This window comes from Typopeltis vanoorti, chromosome 24 (assembly GCF_054136105.1).
Source record: "Typopeltis vanoorti isolate ZY-2024b chromosome 24, IOZ_Tvanoo_1.0, whole genome shotgun sequence".
Lineage (NCBI taxonomy): Eukaryota > Metazoa > Arthropoda > Arachnida > Uropygi > Thelyphonidae > Typopeltis > Typopeltis vanoorti.
The window spans coordinates 57,742,954-57,765,172 of NC_143572.1; the positions used below are offsets into that span (position 1 = coordinate 57,742,954).

At 33.6% G+C, this 22,219-nt stretch overlaps 1 protein-coding gene across 3 annotated transcripts; it reads left to right on the forward strand.

The window, feature by feature from the left end:
* The first annotated feature begins 1,354 nt into the window (after positions 1-1,354).
* Positions 1,355-20,096, forward strand: LOC150093251 (nicotinamide N-methyltransferase-like). 3 transcript variants are annotated; one of them, XM_090413961.1, is made up of 4 exons: positions 1,355-1,594; positions 10,644-10,806; positions 17,320-17,527; positions 19,566-20,096. In XM_090413961.1, the coding sequence occupies exons 2-4, from the start codon at positions 10,647-10,649 to the stop codon at positions 19,996-19,998; spliced, it is 801 nt and encodes a 266-aa protein (XP_090270087.1). In that variant the 5' UTR covers positions 1,355-1,594; positions 10,644-10,646; the 3' UTR covers positions 19,999-20,096. The 3 variants fall into 3 exon arrangements, with proteins under 3 accessions (XP_090270087.1, XP_090270086.1, XP_090270088.1); XM_090413960.1 differs by having other exon boundaries at positions 1,355-1,531; XM_090413962.1 differs by lacking the exon at positions 1,355-1,594 and adding an exon at positions 7,076-7,100.
* Positions 20,097-22,219: the final 2,123 nt, after the last annotated feature.

A 22,219-nucleotide genomic window follows, 5' to 3' on the forward strand; every position in this document is an offset into this window, starting at 1 on the left:
TGATTTGTTCATCTATTCATATCATTAAAAGCTTCTCCATTGCATGAATTGGCCCTCCTCTTTTTTTCCGTTAAATTTGTACATTTCATATTAACTGCCCCTTTAGCTTCCTCCATTATTCCGGATTTATCTTTTATGATTGTTGAAACAGTTGAATGCGATAGGTTTTCTTCTCGAGCTATTTCACCATCTTTCTTTCCTTTGTTACATGCTTTAATGACCTTCATTTTAACATCTAAACTTAAATCTTTCTTCGCCTTCTTTTTTATGTAGGAATTTTCATCAGTAGTTTTACTTCTCTTACTGGACATGATAGAGTTACGAGATACAAAACTTGCAACGAGAGAAAAACGAACACTTCGACTGCTGATTATCAACTAACGTGCCAAAGGCTGTGATAAGTTAGAAGTGGATGAATCATAGCAGCGACTATTGCGTGTTGGTGATAGACTTTGCTTGTCGAATAATGGCAACGCTGCAATACGTATACAAAAGCAATGTGATATATGTATATGCTGGCGGCAAAGTTAAATTAGAGAATTTTTAATAATAATATTTTTGGTTTGTCGTAAGTGCGAATCGTCGTAAGTCGAAACATCGTAAGTCAAGGAGTACCTGTACTGATCCATCCAAACTCTGATTGGAAAAAAGAAGAAAGAAAACCCGATATTCTTCGTCCGCACGCAAATCTCTGTTTAGTTCATTCTAGGCGATGAAATACTCGAACATTGCTAGTCAAATCATTGATAAGGCCAATTTCAATTTTTCAGGCGGGTTAATTGAAACTCTTGCGAATAATTTTGTCATCTTATCCTAGTATTTGTCTTTCTATAACGGGAGACATCTTGCATAACAAAAACCCGCGGATTTTTCTTCAAAGATTGATTCTGTTCTCCTTTGACTCACATGTGAACATACACTGTACCGAGGAAAACCAGATTCACAGGAATTAGCTGGTTAATCCTTATTCCATGTGCCTGTATATTGCGTGTTTTTTATTGCAGTTTGTATATATTTTAATTAATAGTAAAATATTAAATTAACAATAGTTTAATCATTAAATTAATAACTAAGATGAAAGCATTCCTATGTTATGATTCAATGGAACAAAATAATGGTCTAACGGGATAACAATTTCTACGAAATGTTAACAATGACTTATGCTTTTTTTTCTTACTTTTTTCGTGTAAACTTCGCTATAAACAGTCGATCTAGTGGTCTTGTTTCTCATCGTGACGTAACAACCTCGTCCACCAATAAGCATTGGATAAACCTACTGCTTACTTCATTTCAATGACATCATCAGAGTGTCGTTTCAATGTCACTCTTTTGCTCTGTCAGTGTGGTTCTCTCTACGAAGCAAAAATCTCCGAGTGTAATCATCTGATTCGCCGACACTTCCTGTGTACAGGAAGTGATATGATATGGACTGGCAACGCCTGCTGAAATTCACGCAAGAAATAGCTACAGAGTAGAACGCCAGACTGCCTCTAGTGGATTATCTCCATTGGGATTTTTACAACCTTTCCAGGTGATTGTCTTAACTTTTTTTATGTAAAGTAACTTTAGGACCCCATCCCGGTAGAGCGGTAGGGTAAGTCTGTTTTACGTAGCTTACAAATAAATTTCTGTTACCAGTGATGCATTCATTTTGTGTTCACTGTTCATATATATATATATATATATATATATATATATATATATTTTTTTTTTTTTTTTTTTTTTTTTTTTTTGAAGAATTAAATGACTAGAACCGAGATTTAAGTAAAAAAGTTTTAATTTTAATATAAACACACTACTAGTTTCGGCCTGTAACAGCCTTCTTCAGGTGACATTATAAAAGAAAAAACACTAAACATTGAGGGTTAAAAGACTATGAACAACACAGACAGTGTTTATACATAATTAGCATGAAAACGTTGTAGTTGTATTTGAAGCTGTTTCTTTCGTCTGTTGCATTGTTGGGAGAGTGCGTGCTTGCATCACGTGAACGCCAGTACATGATTACAGCTGAATGACTATCTGGGAGGTTGTAGCTCAAGTTGTTATTTAGATGAACAGGATTGAAGATGATTTCTCTAGATTCCACAATTTTTCTCTCTACTTCGTCACTGCAACGGAAGATGTTAGTAGATTTTTCCCAGATTTATATATATATATATATATAAGTTCGGATTAACGAATTTTCCCCCCAAGAGGCAACAATAACGAGCGTTTAAGACAAAAATAATCAGATTCTAATGGTACATCAATTTAATTCTGTAAATAAATGAAGTAACTGATAGAAAAAATGCTACTGTACTGTAATGTAAAACTTAAAAAAATAATACAAGTTTATTTTAGTAAAATATTTAGTTTGTATTTACCTGTATTGTTGAGGATACTGATTTAATAAAATTGCATAGTTCAGTACATAACTTAATTTGCGTAAAAAATATCCCTTTCTTGTACACAACACACAAAAAAGTTTCACAAAATAACACAAAAAAGTTTTTTTTTTTTAATTTCTTTTGCTTCTTGGAAGCTAAACTTTATTCGAATGCTTTTTCTCGGAGTTGCATTAGCAATAAAAGTTTGTGGAATCGCGTATCATTCTGCTTAGCCCATTCTATACGCACATTAAAACTGTCAACTTCCTCTTCATGTTTTACTTTTTTTTCTTCGAATTCTTTATGTTCATCATCGTCTGCTAATTCATTCTGTAGCTTCATATTTATAATTTAAGTATCTGATTCGATTTCGAATTCACTTTCGGTTCTGCCTGTAATCCATTCCGTACAATCTGTTTGTGAAATTTCAACATCTGGATTTATATTTTTAACCAAATTATGCCCGTTTTGAATATCCGCTTTTTGTGTATCACCGTAGTTACCTTCGTAAATTCTAGAAGGCCACAGTTTTTTCCATGACGGTCGACAGCGGTGATTCATACCGACAATACCATACGTACTGTACAGTATAAAAAAGCAAACGTGAACACACAATAAATCAAAATAGGCCTACAGTGTAACTATACAATCGACTGTATGAAAAAAAAAATACTGTACGGTAATAATAATAAAATAAATAATAATAGTTAAAATAATAATTATTAAATAAAAATAATAGTGCACAAAATAATAATACGTAATAAATAAAACTTTTTTTTTCTTTCAAACCGCAGTTCGGATTATTGGAGGGTTCGGACTAAAGAGGTTCGGATTAGCGAGATACTACTGTATATAAATTCGAGGGTGCTTCTTTATATACATTGCGTAGTACATGATCAGCACAGTTTATCTTTTACTTTCTGCATAAATTTGTCTGTAGCAAGCAACTGCAGCTTGCATTTTGAGTACTTTGCTAAATCTCTTAATTTCGGATTGAAATCCTCAAACTAAAATTCACGTTATTCGCAGGGGTAGTTTGCGAAATGTGCGAGCACTATCAGATTCGTTTTGTTAGTATGGACGCAAAACTTAAAATAATAATGCGTGAATACATAAATACATTTTGACAAATATTATTCCTGATAATGGTACTCCGGTTCCTAAATAAGCTTACAATCAGTACAAGCTATAAATGTAACAAATTTTTAATTACAGAACTCGCATTCTTGTTTCAGTGTGAAGGTTGTGCTTGTTTAGCTAAACACAGCTTCTTAATGTCTGGTTTCAAGCGACTTAATTCGAGTCTTAAATCGGGTTCAACATTCAACTTATTCCTGTACTTGTTCTTGATATAAATGAGAGAAGAAATCCCACATTCACAAAGGTAACTAGTTGCAAACACCAACAGAAATTTTACAGCTTTTTATGAGGTCATTGGATATTCATTTCTTCTTGCCAACCAGAAGTCTGTTAAATCCATCCTCTTGATCGTTGGCCTGAGACTTCCGTCGGAGGAGGGTCGATCAATTCATCTTTTTCCGAAGGAGTTAACGTTTCTGGTAAAGTGTCATCAATGGAAAACGGCTCTCTAATCCAAAATTCTGAAGCCAGGTTTTCAGGGAAGTATTCCTTGAAATCTGTGATTAGACTCCCAAGATGCTTCTTTATATTCACTGCCAGTTCGCTATGAAGAAGAATTTCATTCTCAGTTCAGAAAGCATCCAACAATGGAAAGGAACATGTTCTTCCAGTATCGATTTCTTTAACGATGAAGCCAAGTTTTTTCCCTAAGAGCCGCAGATTTATCCTGTACCAAGAATAAGGAAGTACGCGCAACCTGCAAGCTCGTGTTCAGCTAGTGGAGTTGACAAAAGAAATCTGCCAGGTAAGCCAACCGGGCAAGCCACAGTTCATCAGTGAAATAATTAAAGTCTGAGTGAGGATTTGTCAGAGAGAAAAATCTGCACTTCTGAACGAAGTTCAAATAGGCGGCTCGATACGTTTCCCCTCGACAGCCACCTAACTTCGGTGTGAAATAAAAGAGAATCATGTTCAGCACCCATTTCATTGCACAAAATGGAAAATAGTCGTGAATTCATAGCTCTGGACTTAATGAAGTTAACAATTTTCACACTTTCATTTAAAACTGTCTTCAGAGCAACAGGCGTATTTCTTGCGGCTAAAGCCTCGCGATGAATGCTACAATGTACAAATTTTGCTCGTGGAGCTACTTCTTTCATTTTTGCAACAACGCCACTGTGTGTTTCCAACCATTGCACGTGCACCATCAGAACAAACACCAACACATTTATTCCATTCTGTATCATTCATTTTCATAAATTGGTCTAAATTTGAAAATATTTAATTTGAGGTTGTTCGAGCAGGCAGTGGTTCACGAAACAAGAACTCTTCCTTCACTGTTTTCCCATCTATAAATCTTATATATAAGAAGATGAGCCATACTGGTAATGTCAGTAGTTTCATCCAATTGTATGAAAAATATTTACTAGCCTGAACTTTTTCTATTTAACTGCTCCTTAACATTTGAAGACAAATCTGAAATTCTTCGTGATACGGTGTCATTATATAATAGAATCATTTCAAGTTCACTGCTGGTAATGATGACTCTCCGATCGTTTGAGGTTTTCTTGCCTTCGCTCTTCTTAAACTGACTTCATAAGATTCCTCCAGAGCCTTCATGTTATATCCTGAAAATGGGAATATTTGTTTTTTCCTCGGTGACAAATGAGACAGTTTTCTCTGGAACTATTCCAATGGTTTGTGTTTTAAATCGCCATGCTTGGTCTCAAAATGACGATTAAGAAGGGAAGGCTTCATCGAACGTTTCATAACAAATCACACGCACTGGGAAAGGACACAGGTGTGGTTTCTTCTCCAATATATGTGAAACCATATGATAAATAAACAAGATTATATTTACGTTGTGCTGTACGGGGCTTTTTGTGGCATTCTTTTACAATGATGTCCTCCTTCGGTTGGTTAGGATTCGAAGTAGTGGCTTCTGGCAGAGAAGAATTGTTTCCTCCGCTTACACTCATTTCTCCCAAGGTGTAAATCCTTGAAATCATGATTAGCAGTGAGCACGGCCATTGGCGATGACCAGATTCGCAGGATTAGGTTGTTAATCCTTCTTCCATGTGCCTGTATAGATACAGGTAGCCCTTGCTTAACGCTGTTTTGCTTAACGCAGGATTTGATTAACGCAGCGAAATTAATTGGAGCAATCCCTTGATATACGCGGCAAGAGTTTTGATTAACGCGCCTTTAACCCTGCGGAGCTCGCAGGCTGATCTGACAGATACATGCAAAATGTTTAATATAAATATTCTTTCACAATTCAGTGTATAGCTTGGAGGTCATGAGTAGCTGCGCGTGCATATGTTACCGAGTGATATTCCGCATTTTTTGTGCTGTCAGTTTGGTTTAGCGCATGTTATGTAAAGGTTTTTGTGATATTTGACAATAAATTGTATCTGAGAAATACCGCGATCTCCGATATCAATATAGGATGGTTTAGTTTTTTTTTTTTTAATTCTTTGTTCAATAATTTCTAGATATTGTAGCTGAAAATAAATAAACCATCATGTATTACTGAAATAGAGAGCCAAAAGCTTATTTATCATAGGATTATTTCTCATCTCTAGGAGATATGCTTTATATTATGGAAAAGACTAAGGAAAGTGATCTGGAGTTTACTCCACCTTTACTAGGAGTTGCCCATAAGGTTGCTTATGTTTGCATTCGCCGAAACCTTTAGTTTCTATATATTTGGCACGAAACTCTTGTAGTTTCTGCATTCGGCTATGAAATAATGTTGGATTCAATCTCCACTTAATTCAATGTCCACGATCATGGACGACTATTTGCAGTTTTTTTTTTTGTTTGTTTGTTTGCCGAGGTCTGGGGAGTCATTTTGCTTGTTATCGTAGAATTTATGCCGATAAGAAAAAAACGAAAACTGTTCAAAAGACTATTGATAACTTCTTTTAATAAAAAAAATGCAGTAAATAATGTAGGTATACAAGTATTTATTAAACATTTACTTTGCATTCATTTTTTTATCTTTCCTAAAATAGTACCATATAAAAGAATTATAAATATAGTAATCGATCATGGACGAATTGTACTTTTTACCATTGATTATTAGATTTGATTAACACGATTTTGATATACGCGGTAACATTGCGTGATTAATTAACCGCGTTAATCGAGGGATGCCTGTAATAGTTAAATATTAAATTAATAATAATTTAATCATTATTTTAATAATTACGATTGAAGCATTCCTATTTTGTGATTCAATGGAACAAAATAATGGTTCAATGCGGTAATAATTTTTACGAAATCTTACACATGACTCATGATTTTTTTTTCTTACTTTTTGGTGTAAATTGCAATATAAGCAGTCGTGCTAGCAGTCTTGCTTCTTATCGTAACAAACCTCGCCCGCTACAACCCATACACTTGCTTCTTATCTTCATTTCAATAAGATCATCAGAGATAAAAGCATAAAGTGGGTGTTGTAATCTCTACGAAAGAGAAATCTCCAAGTGGAATCATCGGATTCGTTACAATTCCAGCAATGTACAGTTAGTGATATGTACTGGCAACTCTTACTTAAGTTCACGTACGTAGAAAAATAGCTACAAAGTAGAACTCCAGACTGCCTCTAGTGGATTATCTCCACTGTGATCTTTACAGCCTTTCCAGGTGATTGTTTTAACTTTTTTTTATATAAAATATGTTCGGAATCCATCCCCGTATAGAGCGGTAGCGTAAGTCTGTTTTTACATCATAAATGTAAAAATTTATGATTTTTGGTTTATGGCCTTTATAAAGCCTCGATTACTATTATAACAGATCTTAACAAATTCATCTCTGCATACGAATATTTCGATTTTTTGTTTCTAAAAGAGAATCTCATCATTTGATGCATCTATTTAATTCATGTCCATGAAATTTAGGGCAGTTATCCTTTACTAGAATGAGTGGCCGAGTGGACAATTTTCTCGCAATGTAACCAACAGGCAGTGGGTTTCAGTCCCAATCGGATAGGGACTAGTGTTTTAAATGTTATTAATTGGTAGACTAAATTCAAAACATCCGTGCCTATCTTGCAAATTTTCCTATCTTGCAAATTTTCTGATAACAAAAATGTATTTCTAACCTTGTATATTATTTTCATCTACGCATTCTATATGGAATAAAACCAAATATAATTTCAATTGCCATTACGATGTTTTAAAAAAACGTTTTAAATTAAAAACCTTTTAATGCAATCTCTTTAATTTGTCATAAATATTTTAATATGAATCCTATCCAAGAAAGATTTCAAACGTTTTATACATTTAATAGTTGTTGTTGTGTGCGTTTGTGTGTGTGTGTGTGTGTTAAAGATACCAAGCTATTTTAAACCTGGTTTTACTCCATTTCCCAAGTAAGCAAACAGACAAACAAGTCAAGTTTGCGCCTGCAAGTGTTGCAAGTCTAGCTGACCCTGCACGTAGTGCAAGACCAAGGCAACTCATGGTAAAAGTCGAATAAGCTCTGATCACTAATCTTAATATTTACCCTTAATGCAAAGCACATCTCCTGGAGGAGATGTATGATGCTTTGTATTGAAGTCAAGGGGCCAGTACCCAGACCGGTTTCGACCTTTATTGAGGTCTCATCAGTGGGAGCCATGCTAGAAATACCAAGATTTTAGTGATACAGAGTTTATAAGTATTTTACCAGAACAAGTTACCTTAACCTTATTTAACCTTATTAAATGAAAATCTCAGGAGGAGATATAAATGTAGAAAGTATTTTACCTTGGGTATAATAAATGTTAAAGATACCAAGCTATATTAAACCTGGTTTTACTCCAAAATCGTGGTATTTCTAGCCTGGCCCCCACTGATGAGACCTCAATAAAGGTCGAAACCGGTCTGGGTAGTGGCCCCTTGCCTTTAACACAAAGCATCATACATCTCCTCCAGGAGATGTGCTTTGCATTAACGGTAAATATTAAGAATAGTGATCATAGCTTATTCTACTTTTATCATGTGTTACCTTGGTCTTGCACTACGTGTAGGGTCATCTAGACTTGCAACACTTGCAGGCGCAAACTTGACTTGTTTGTCTGTTTGCTTACTTGGGAAATGGAGTAAAACCAGGTTTAAAATAGCTTGGTATCTTTAACATTTAATATACCCAAGGTAAAATAAAATACTTTCTATATATATATTCAGTGTAAAAGTTTTTTAGATTGTCTTCGTCTTGTTTTTCTGTTTTTTTTTCTTTCCTAATTTCTTCTTTTTCAACTTATTGTTCTTCTACATGTATAATGTCTTCATTTGAGAACTCTTCTTTCACAGTTTCTATTAATAGCTCCACTTCGTTGTTAAACTCAAAATCTATCTGTTTAACTAGCAGCATTATCTTTTCACAATTCTTTTGTGAGGCTTTGTCTTTGTTGAATCCTCTGTTGAAGTGAACATGGACTTTCAACGCGATGCATAAACTTTAGTGCCAGGTGATTCCTCAGCTATTGTAATGCACCTCTTTTTGCTACATCTTTATTCTTTGGAGAATGAAAAACATTATATTCCATCCAAAAATCTCTAAGGATCTCCTCGCTCTAGCATCAATAGCCTTAGTAAAAGTATTTCTTAAAGAAAGCCTTGAAGTCAGGAACAACACATTGGTCCATAGGTTGAAGGAGTCAGGTGGTATTCGGTGAGGGTGTTTATTGAATGTCCCTCGAAGTATGAGCGGTCGAAATTCGACCGCTTGTAAGGTCCTATATGTGTGGGCGATACTCTTAAAGTAATCTGATCATATTCTTTTGAAGAGATGATGGGTGAAGTCTTGTTGAAATACTTCATGAGGAAGACTATTTCACAAAACCGTGGTGAAAGAAATAAAAGAAAACGATTGAAATGAGCAAGATCGGTGAGTCATCATTTCAAGTTTAAAAGAATGTTGGACAACCATTGCTCTTATTATGTTTAGTAGAAATGCAGGGACACATGATAGATTCCGCTCCTACGAAACAAATTCCATGGAAATATCTGCAGAAAACAATGCAAAATCTGACAGGCTATGAAACTGTGATTAGATTATCGATGAGAGAGAGGAATTCGCATTTGTGATTTGCTGTTACTTCACCAGGTGTAAGGAGGTGGAATGATGATATTGACAGTTACGTTAGATAACATTGGGGAGAATATTGGCTTGCTTTCTTGTTGTGGAGCGAATGGCTCCGAAGATTGGTATAGTGTGGTGCAGAGAGCAAACGATCAGGTATTAATTCAGCAGCATATCTCGAGCACAGTTGATGGGACATCATATGACTAGAAGTCTTTTTTATCATCAGTTGTTCCAATTTCTTTTGATATTTTTATAGGGGATAACCAATGGAGTCATGCGATGGAATATTCGTAAAGAATGAGGTGGTTTTAGCTTCCATGAGACCATCTTTACTCTTAGGTGACGTTGTAATACTGCCACTTGGATGGGAAAGAATCAGGACTTCAAGTCGAAGCAGATTTTGTCAGAAATAACAGTGCCCGACTACCAATGTAACCAGTGGCGAGTTTTCTTCATTTGAAATTCTGAAATCGTTCTATTAAGGATGCTTTCTCTGTGTTGGTTGTGAATGATACGAGTGTTTTCCGCAAACCACGTACGACAAGTGCCTTTTTTTATTTCGAAAATCCAGAGAACTGACTTTCTAAATAGAATACAATGTCAGTTGCTTGTGCTCTTTTGTGTTCATTGGCTAGATTGTCTGTATATAAAGAATAAAAATAAAAAACTAACTTTCTTCCCAACATTATTACAAAAGACGAAATAAAAGTAAAAAACAAAATATAGTACAAAGAGGAAAAATGGAAAATTCCTTTTAAAAACAACCCGCCTACTACAATTAGTGACTTTATGTAAAATGATACTTTAAACAATGACCAATATCAATTAGCAATGAATTGACTTTAAAAATTGACTAGGTTTCCATACGAGTTTTCAACACAATGCGTCAGATGATTCATGAAATATATGAATCAGTGTCTAGATATGACTTTTGCAGAAGATCCACTGCGCACTATTCGTTCACTGATAAATAATCCGGAAAACCACATAAAAACTGTTTCCATTTTTTCTTTCTAAAAGAAAAGCCATAGGTTTTAATATCTACCCTGATTCTTTAATCTTTCATTTTAACTCAATGGTATGGTTGAATTTGTTTTCCATTCGTCTTTTTCATTCCAGAAAATGTCTACAAATGAAAAGAAGACAGAATTTTCGGGAGACTGGAGACAATACTTCGAAGGGGAATCTTTCGATGGAGGAAAATATGCGGAATTGGTTAATACAACCAATGAAACATTTGGACACTACTTTCTTCCAAAGTTACATAAGATAATTAGCGAAAGTGAGTACTATTATTATTATTAATAAAAATAATAAAATAATAAAAATAATAAAAAAGATAATCGGATCGAATCTATGGAAAACGACCCTGGAATGGAAAAGGTAAAACAAAAATGGAAACGACAAAATATAATACATATAGCAAACTGGAATGTAAGAGGAATAGCATATAAAGAAATAGAATTAGACCAATTATTACATGAAAGAAATTTTAAAATAGCAGTAATCACTGGTGAAAAAAAGAAATTAAAAGGAACCATGAGAACTGAAACTTTTAATGTGATATACAGTGGAGTTGATAGTGACCAAAGAACACAAGCAGGAGTCATGATTTGGATTCATAACTCCCTTTCAAAACAGTTAAAACATTATAAATTATGGAATGAGAGAATAATAGAAGCTAGAATAAAAATAGATAGAGGCTATTTAACAATAATTGGTTTATATGCCCCAGAAGAAGGAAGAGAACAGGATAATATTCATTTTTATAATCAGCTACAAAACATATATAATAAACCAAATAAAAATTATTACGTAATTTTAGCAGGAGACTTAAATACAAGAATCGGAAACACGAAAATTAATAATAATATAGGAATACATGGAGAACATAGAACATACTCCAAACAGGAATGGTAAAAAATTGATTGTAGTTTATAATAACCTAAAAATAATGAATTCCTTCTATAAACATAAAGACATACATAAATATGCTTGGGCAGCAAGAGCATGGCAATCAATATTAGATTACTTTATACTAAATGAAAAGACATCAAAATTTTCACTAGATGTTAGAGTTCACAGAGGATATGAAATAAGCAGTGGCCAATTCCTTGTTAAAATAAAATTAAGATTACAACCTAAATGGCTACAAGTAAAAATAACAGAAAGAAAAATTGAAACATTTGTTTATAAAACTAGACTATTGAATGACACAAATGTACAATGGCTATATGAACAAAGAATTAACCAATATTTATATAAAATAAAACAAAATGAAGAAATGGAAATAGAATGGCTTAATATAAAAACGATACTAAATGCAGCAGCAAATGAAAGCTTAGGAAAGACCAAAAAATTCAATAAAAGAAAAAAAACTGAAGATCTGGAATGATTACAATGAAAGAAATAATCAAAAAGAAAAAAGAAGCCTATCACAAATGATTAAGCAGTAAAAGATTAGAAGATGAAATAGAATATAAAAGAATAAGAGCCATACTTAAAAGAGAAATCAGAAAAAGACAGAGAATCGTGGAACATATTTATTTCTAATTTAGAACATGATTTATATAAAATATGACCCAATGTATATTAAATTTTGAAACACTTAAATGCAGATACCAAAGAAAACATAAAATTCAACACTGAATTGAAATTAGAAGAATTTCTAAATTACTACACAGAATTGTGGACAGACAAATATTTTAAAAAAGACAACTGGCAAACAATTAATGAAAATGAAAAGGAAATAACTAAAGAAGAATTAGAAATCAGCCTGAAAGAAACAAGAAACGGAAAATCACCCTGAGAAGATACACTAGGTTCAGAACTATATAAATATGCAGGAACTAGATTCAAAGAAAGATTCCTATTATTTTTAAATAAAATTAATTTAACTGGTATCCCCCCAATAGAATGGAAAAAAGCAATTGTAATTCCTATCTTTAAAAAAACTATACAGGTAACAGTATACTAAAACTATAGAGGTATCAGTATACTAAATTCCTGTTACAAAATATATAGCAGAATCTTAAATAGCAAACTAATGAAATATTCCAAAAACTTTATTCTAGAAGTACAGAATAGATTTAGAAAACGACGATCATGTATAGACCCAGCCTTTTGCCTAAAATTAATAATAGAGAAAAGAAGAGAATACAATTTAGAAACACATATTGCATTTATTGACTTTGAAAACGCATTTGACAAAGTTAAAAGAAACATATTATTTAACATATTAAGAGAAAGACAAATACCAAATAATATCCTAAAAGCTATCATAAGCATATATGAAAATAATCAACTACAAATAAGATTAAATCACGAGATATCATATACGAGAGAGATAAACCAAGGGGTCCGACAGGGATGTCCCCTCTCAGGAACTCTTTTTAATATTTACTTAAATGAAATAATAATAAAATGAAATAAAAATTTTCATGAAGATATTAAACTTTCTCCTACAGTAAACTTAAAAATTTTAATAAAACTTAAAAATTTTCATGAAGATATTAAACTTTCTCCTACAGTAAACTTAAACACTCTCCTCTTTGCAGACGACCAAATAATAATTACAAATTCTGAAGATAACTTAAAGAAAGCTATTTTAGATCTAAATGAGATATTCAAAGATTATGGTATGATAATATCAACAGAAAAATCAAAAACTATGGCCTTTAAAGGACAAGATCCAGCAAGAACTCAAATAGTAATAGATAACAAGATCTCAGAACAGGTGAATTCATTTAACTACCTAGGATGTATGATCACATATGAAAATGAAAAAGATATAAACTTAAAAATTGCCAAAATGAAAAAGATATAAACATAAAAATTGCAAAATATTTAAAAATAACAGGTGTAATTAACTCTATATTTAAACAAAACCTACTTCAAAAGCAAACGAGGCTAAAAGTATACAGTACGTTAGCCCTACCAGTCTTAATGTATGGAAGGAAAATCTGGATAATAAAACAAAAAGGCAAACAAAGATTAACAACAGCAGAAATGAAGTTTATGAAAAAAAACTGCAAGGTATACTCTATTTGATCACAAAAGAAATGAAGAAATTATGAAAGAATTAAACCAAGAACCAGTAATAGAAAAAAAAATTTTAAAAATATAAACACAAATGGATGGAACACGTTCAAAGAATGAAAACAGAAAGATTACCAAAACAAGCCTTAAAGTACAAGCCATTAGGGAAAAGAAAACCAAGACGTCCTCTTAAACGATTCAACGATGATTTCTAAGGCCGGAACAGGCCATGCTAGGCCTAAATCCTTGATACGCATGATGATGATGATGATGAATAAAAAAGATAACGCTAGCTTCGAAGTAGATGGAATTACTCCGCCTCAGCACAGCTTACTCAACTATTCATCATTATTATTATTAGTAGTAGTAGAGACCTCCAGGAAATTAGGGACTCATCGAGTGAGGCCACATTTCCCTCACACAAGCTGCAATTCCTCTTCTTGTGTTCATCCATACTGCATGCACTCACCACGTCGAAAGTCAAGCCACTCGTCACGCACTGCTCTATTAGAGAAAAATCTAGCCCTGACCCACTTCTTGACAGCATTCATTCGCAATTTCCATGGATGCTCTTTAGTCATCGCTCCACTCTCCTTAAAATCAAAAATTACATCTATTGATATCCTGGTTGATCCGTTCAAAGTTTGTAAGCCTCAATCATATCACCCTTGTTTCTTTTCTGCTCGCTAGTTTCTGTAGTCGCCAAATTCTCAATCTCTCCTCATATTCTGCATTCGACTGTCGACTTTGCACCCAGTCAACTGCATCTGTATCACCACAAGACCAGGAAACCAGACTTAGCGATCATTGTCCAGATGAGGTACTTTGAAAGATGTGGAAAAAGGCAAAATGATTTTCTTGCTCTTACATGCCAGTTTTCGTTTCAACCTTTAACCTTTAACCTCGTATCTACTAATTTCCACGATCCCTAGTCTACTCAGTTTCTTCTGGCATAATCCCACGAATATTGCTTTGGATATTTTATTACACCAAAGTCATCATCATCATGGATATCAAGGATTTAGGCCTAGCATGGCCTGTTCCGGCCTTAGAAGTCATCGTTGAATCGTTTAAGAGGACGTCCTGGTTTTCTTTTTTCTAATGGCTTGTACTTTAAGGCTTGTTTTGGTAATCTTTCTGTTTTCATTCTTTAAACGTGTTCCATCCATTTATGTTTATTTAAGTTAATGGTATAATTAAAAGAAAGTCAAATACCAAATAATATCCTAAAAGCTATCACAAGTATATATGAAAATAATCAAATACAAATAAGATTAAATCACGAGCTATCATATACGAGAGAGATAAACCAAGGGGTCCGACAGGGATGTCCCCTCTCAGCAACTCTTTTTAATATCTACTTAAAGGAAATAATAATATAATGGAATAAACATTTACATCAACGATTTAAACTTTCTCCTACAGTAAACGTAAACAACCGAATTGAAGCCTTTCGCTCTTCATATAATTAATAAACATTTATGTTTATATTTTTTAATTTTTTCTATTACTGGGTCTTGGTTTAATTCTCTTATCGTTTCTTTGTTTCTTCTGTGATCACATAGAGTATACTTTGCAGTTTTTCTCCTAAACTTCATTTCTGCTGTTCTTAATCTTTGTTTGTCTTTTTGTTTTATTGTCCATATTTCGCTTCCATACATTAAGACCGGTAGGGCTAATATTTGTGTACTTTTAGTCTGGTTTGTTTTTGAACTAGGTTTGGTTTAAATATAGAGTTAATTGCATCTGTTATTTTTAAATATTTTGCAATTGTTACGTTTATATCTTTTTTATTTTCATATGTGATCATACATCTTAGGTAGTTAAATGAATTCACCTGTTCTAAGATCTTGTTATCTATTACTATTTTAGTTCTTGCTGGATCTTGTCCTTTAAAGGCCATAGTTTTTGATTTTTCCGTTGATATTATCATAACATAATCTTTGGATATCTCATTTAGATTTAAAATAGCTTTCTGTAAGTTATCTTCAGAATTTGTAATTATTATTTGGTCGTCGGCAAAGAGGAGAGTGTTTAAGTTTACTGTAGGAGAAAGTTTAATATCTTCATGAAAATTTTTATTTCATTTTATTATTATTTCATTTAAGTAAATATTAAAAAGAGTTCCTGAGAGGGGACATCCCTGTCGGACCCCTTGGTTTATCTCTCTCGTATATGATAGCTCGTGATTTAATCTTATTTGTAATTGATTATTTTCATATATGCTTATGATAGCTTTTAGGATATTATTTGGTATTTGTCTTTCTTTTAATTATACTATTATACTAAAGTGCATAGCTTTATGTTTACTAACATTAAACTAACATCCATTTTTCTAATATGCCCTTAAGTCTTCTAGATTGATATCCCCGATACAGCACTTTTTGATATCTGTCATTCTTCTTCTTGTTCTCCCTCTTCTTCTCCTTCTTCTTCTTCCTCTTCTCCTTCTTCTGCTTCCTGTTCTCCTTCTTCTTCTTCTTCTTCTTCTTCCTCTTCTCCTTCTTCTTCTTCCTGTTCTCCTTCTTCTTCTTCTTCTTCTTCTTCCTCTTCTCCTTCTTCTTCTTCCTCTTCTCCTTCTTCTTCTTCCTGTTCTCCTTCTTCTTCTTCTTCTTCTGCTTCCTCTTCTCCTTCTTCTTCTTCCTGTTCTCCTTCTTCTTCTTCTTCTTCTTCTTCCTCTTCTCCTTCTTCTTCTTCCTGTTCTCCTTTATCTTCTTCTCCTTCTCCTTCCTCTTCTTCCTCTTCTTCCTCTTCTTCTTCTTCTCTCTTCCATCATCTATGTGGATGATGGTGAGACTGAATGAACCCTTTTCACTTCTGTCTGTCCCGGGAGAGTCTGAACAATTCGGTCCAATTTGGTGTTGCTTGTTGTGATTTCGTTTTCAGGTCTTTTATTTTGTCTATCCATCTAATTCTGGGCCGTACTTTGGATCTTTTACCTTCCATCGTTGTATTTGTCATTCAGGTATCCTATTCAGACATCTGTCATTCAGGTATCCTATTATTCGGGCGAACACTTTATAATTCAATCTCACTATATCCAACTTATTCAACAGACTCCCATTTTGAGTGCTGTTAAAAATAATAGCAAAGTAAACGTATCCTGTTGTATCCTTTTCCCGTATCTAACTCAACGGTAATATTATTATGAAATGTGAGCGAGGTATTCAAAATTGAATTTCATTAATTAAATCCATGCTGTTCATTATGAAGTAGAGGTTCTCTCTGAATTCATTTCTGAATGCTTGTTCTTACCAACCTTTCCAAACCTTTCTGCATCCCACGTTGTATACATTTGTGTAATGGGACATTTTTACATTCGTGCGGAATCTTCATTGTATTGAGACTCAAAATAATCAGCCGAGCCTGAGCAACAGCTGGTTAAACTACACATTCTTTCAAAATGAACCCCGAAATAGTATAAAATTGAAAATAATGTAGAAAGAGAACCAAAAAAGTACATTGAATCGTGCAATAGCAAATATATAATAAAAGCAAACAAAGATTTGAAATGAATGTCACTACAAAAATATAAATAACTAACCTCAGTTTCTGTTCGTTTGTTGGAACTTCTTGGATAACTATAAGATGAAATAGTGAGTTTAATTAATTCTTATCTGCGACCATGGGTTGATTTCTATGTTGCTGAATACAAAAAATTATATTTAGGTAGGAATAGTGTTGTCTTTTATCTTATACGTTGTTTAATAACTTTAATTTGTTGTTGTTTTTTTAATATATTTCTTTATCTAATCAGAAAGATTCCCAGGTTCTAAGCTACTCGAAATAGGATGTGGCCCTATGATATATGGCTTAATATCACCCAGTGCTCTATACAGTTATATGGTTACCAGCGACTATTCGGAATCAAACCAGAAGATGATAAAGAAGTGGCTGAACAACGAACCAGGAGCGGTGGACCATTCTGGTTTCCTAGAGTATGTTGCGAAGTTGGAAGGCTACAGGTACAGTATTTGAAAGCTAACTGCAATTAAGCAATAAACAACACCCCCCACCCCCACACCCGCACCCCCACCCCCCACACTCAATGTGGGAGTTCACATTAGGTTACATGCCTTTCATCAATAAGAGAAATATTGCCGCTATCTCTACGCAAAGTATAAAAGAACAACTTAACTCTGCTGTTTTGCGTTCGTTTTAAGACGTAAGTTTTTCCATGGCTGGCTACATGAATCTCATTCCATGTAGTTATTTAGAATCCCTACAAAATCTCTCAAAAAACGTCGCTCCATTGAAATGAAGAGAATTTCTCTATTCATTTCAATCCACAGGATTGAAATGAATAGAGAAATCCAAAATACACACACGAATAAATTTGTATTTAGTTTTAATTTGTACTGGATCGTTATTATTTCTAAAATTATTAAAAGTCACGCTAATAATCCTCGTGTACTGCATGTAGCTGAATGTCAAGTTCGTATTTACAATTTCTTAAATTTATTTTATATTTTCAATGTTCCATTTTGTGTAACAAAAGTGGGAAATATTGGCGTGGTGCTATTCAACGGTTCGTGTGATTAAAATATGGTACTTCAGAAGGCAGTTTAAGATTTATAAATAATTTTCAGTTTATCATTATAATTACGATTATATTGACAAAAGGACTTGAAATTATGAAATGAAAATAATTCTGTCTCGTCGTAGTTGCAAGTTATTCCATGACTGACATTTTACTTTTTTATAATTAGAAAACGTCTAAAAATGAAATTTCTGAAAGGCATTGTGTTTATTATAGCCTGCAGTTCTTTCTTAATCTAACAGTGTCTCTTTTGGCAAGATAATACGAGTCTTGTATTTTATCTTATCATATAACTATCAGATTCCTCTTATCTCAATCCCTACCCACATATGCTATCAGTTTGGTAATAGGCTCTTGAAAAACTTCCCCAATTTTGGACTGATTAAAATATGATGTATTTATTTAATTAAAGAAATCACAGTAGATACAAGTCATTATAAAGAGAGTGTTTTTGTCTACAATTGAAGAATATAATCCCATTCCATCTTCTCTTTCAGCTCAATCAGTTTCCAATGGCCCATGCAGATCGAAATTTTTCACCAATTGATATTTGCTAATAATTGATTATTTTCTAATACTAAGATAGTTTTATTTCAGCAAATTAATTATGAATACTAACATTCATTAGATGTTTATACATCAGACGTGTAGAAAGGCTTATGTGTTCGTTTTACATGTTTAATTTTGACTGTATATATCATACACACGAGCAGGGTACTTCGTAGACTTCTGGATGTGAAAAAGGAGGGATGCTGTCCTTGGGTGAACGGATGAGAGTTGCTAATTTGACACACGGTCTGAATACAGTGCGTAGCAACTACAGGACAGCATCCCTCCTTCACATCCAGGAGTCTACGAAGTACCCTGCTCGTGTGATCAAGCTTACTGCGGTGAAATAGAAAGAACTGTGGGCATCCGCATCAGTGAACATAAAAGATACATTCGGCATTATCACTATGGCAAGTCGGGCCTAGCAGACCATGCTTTGGAAAACCCTGCTCACAGGATCAACTGGAAGAAAACAAAAGTACTGAAGAGAAGATTTTACAAGTCAGAGAGATTGTTCTTAGAAGCAACAGAAGCCAGGAAACATACTCCTAATCTCAACAAATATGGCTGTATAAAATTATCTAAGATTTGGGAGACATTCATCTGAAGACATAACTAGTACCTGCTTTCTCTCTCTGTTTTTTTAAGAATAGAGGGTGCCTAATTAGGACTTTAGTCTTTGTGTTGTTGCTACAGTTTTGTTAAACTAGTCTCGTTGTTACACCATGTTGTTGTTGTTGTTGTTGTAGTCTCGCATACTGTGACAAACTGTGTTTTTGTGCTCTGAAGATGCTGGTTATAATACCAGCGAAATACCAGCAATAAGTCGATAAATTATTATTTACTTATAATTTTGTGTTCTGATATTTAACATCAAAATTAAATAACAAAAAAAAGATGTTTATATTTTTCAGTGACGTCAAGAAAGGAGCCAAAGAGATTGAAGATCGCATACGTCGCCATTTAAAAGCAGTTGTATTCTGCGACGCCATAGCTGACAAGATCGTACCGGATGAATACATTCAAGAATACGACATGCTGGTCTCTTTAGGGTGCTTAGAAGCAGCGTGTCCCAACAATGAAGCTCACGAAAAAGCCCTAAGAAGTTTTGCTTCATTACTGCGTAAAGGAGGTGGTCTCTATCTGATTGGCTCTTTTGAGTGCACCGAATGGGAGGTAGCTGGTAAAAAGTATCCCGCTTTAAGCTTATCAAAGGAAATTGTGGAAAATTCAGTGACCAAAGCCGGATTTAAAATTTTAGAATTTTCAACCCAGAAACGAAAAGATACTAATTATGAATTCGGTAACTGGGGTGATTCTTATATTGTTATCGCTGAAAAAATGTGAGCATCCTCATAATTGTGTTCGGTGTTCCACTTCTTGTAATATATAGCGAAAGACTGTTGTATAAAAAGTATCAATAAAAGTGTTGATATGGTGTCAGATGTATTTTATCATTAATTGTGGGTATATATAATGACACGAACAATATCAATGAGCTACCTATGATGCATGACTTTACGGTTTCATGAAAATTCATCGAAAACCAGTTTATCGAATGCAGTTCATCGAACGACCATTCATTGAAAAAGTAGTTCCCAGAATAAACAATTTAACAAGCGTCAATAACGAATGGCAGTTCTTCGAAAATGCAAATCAAATGAACAATTCATCGAAAAAAATATTCTCCGAAAATTTTTCGATGAATTCTTTCATAATTCATCGAAAAGTCATTTTTCTTGCAAACTATTGTTTACAAGTGTTCGGTAACACTTGTAAACAATAGTTTGAAGCAGTATGCACACTCACATATTATGTAAGTGTATGTACTGCTTCATTTTGCAGATAGGAATTTATCTGTAGAGAAAAAAAATGAATTCTATCAAATTTTGTTACAATAACACTAGTCGGTCTCAAATGAAAAATGAAAATCCACGTATCTCGCAACACGATTTTTTAGCTTTAATTTTGGGAAAAAAGTTAGAGTTATATTCGAGTAAATACAGTATTTTTTTTAGCTTCCAAATTCTTACGTATGGATCATTGGTTAAAGATTGGATTTATAAAACCCCCCACAAAAGAGAGCAATCTAGCAAATACAAGTAGCTGTAAGCAACAAGAAAACGTTGATATTTCATCTGGATCAAATGAAATTGATAACTGTGTCGTCTGACATATCTAGAGAACCAACTAGGAAGAGGATAAAAACTCTTCGTAAGTATGGTTATGAATTATTTGAAATGTGGATTTTTATGGATGGGAAATGAAGAGGAACCGATTCCAAATTTGGTCCTATTAAAAATAAATCATATTTTTGTTTACATCAACATATAAATTCAAATAAAATATTTAAATTTTAAATATCTATTTTATTTGAATTTTAAATATCTTTATGCAGAGTAAGGTGGCCTCTTTGGACGCTTTGGAGGTGACACAATAATAATAACATCTTAACTGTAAAATTTTATTGTAAAGTTTCATTCGGTAAGATATTAGCAATTCGTTTCCAATATTGTCTGGAGAGTTTACGAAAATTATGTCATAAAATTGATCCATTTGGAACTAAAACTGCACTGTGACAATCTCTGCGAATTCCGATAATTCAGAGAGTTATTGTAATACGTAATTTCGATGTTTCTCTCGAAATCTGATTTCCATTTAGTTACTCTTCTTGCTTGTGCTTCATTCTGCTCATGGGCATGCTGATCGCCTTGTTGTTTATATTCCTTCTACAATGTTTTCGTTTTATTGTAGCTCTTGGTATATATTGCCAGTGATTCACTCTTTTATGTGCCTCCGCTCAATATGGGATGTGAACGCATAATACATTGTTACTGTGTATGGAAAAAGGGTTAAATAATCTGGCCATCCTTCTCTAGAAAGATGTACGAGAAACGTGGTGCTCTTTCAAGGTACTTCAGACCTCTCATAAGCAAGGTGATGGTCTCGAACTCACTAATGAAAAGTCATTCGTTATGTGAGGGACTCTATATTCTATTGCCACGTATCATCGAATTTTGGACAAATAACAAAATGTACGAAAACAGTTCATGACATGATTGGTATCCTAAATAAAATAATTAATTCCCAATCATTCTGCAACCAAGTGAGGAACACATTTTGAATCTATCGCAGCCAATGGTCTCTCTCTCTAAACTTGCCTATCACTATGCATGAATGTGCTAAATTGAAATACCATCGGTATTTCCTTTTCAAGAATTTTGAATTTCACGTATGTCAAATATACTATTAATTAGTGAAATTAATAGCATATTAATAGCATACTTATGAAAATGAAAAACAGCTTACTTTATAGTTCAATTAGTGAAATAACTTTTTGACGTAAACATTTAAGGAAAATCTCCTAGAAAAACTGAAGCGATCTTAATAGCGATAATCCACTAGAAAACTAAGTTTCAAGTTATTTCTCTATGTGTATGGTGTTCAGTAAGAGATTACAACAGCATATCATACCTCACTATTACTGTTCGTTGCAGGAAGTGTCAATGAATCACATGTTTCTACTTTGACATGTCTTTTTTGTTCACCTATCTCTCAATCTAAATGG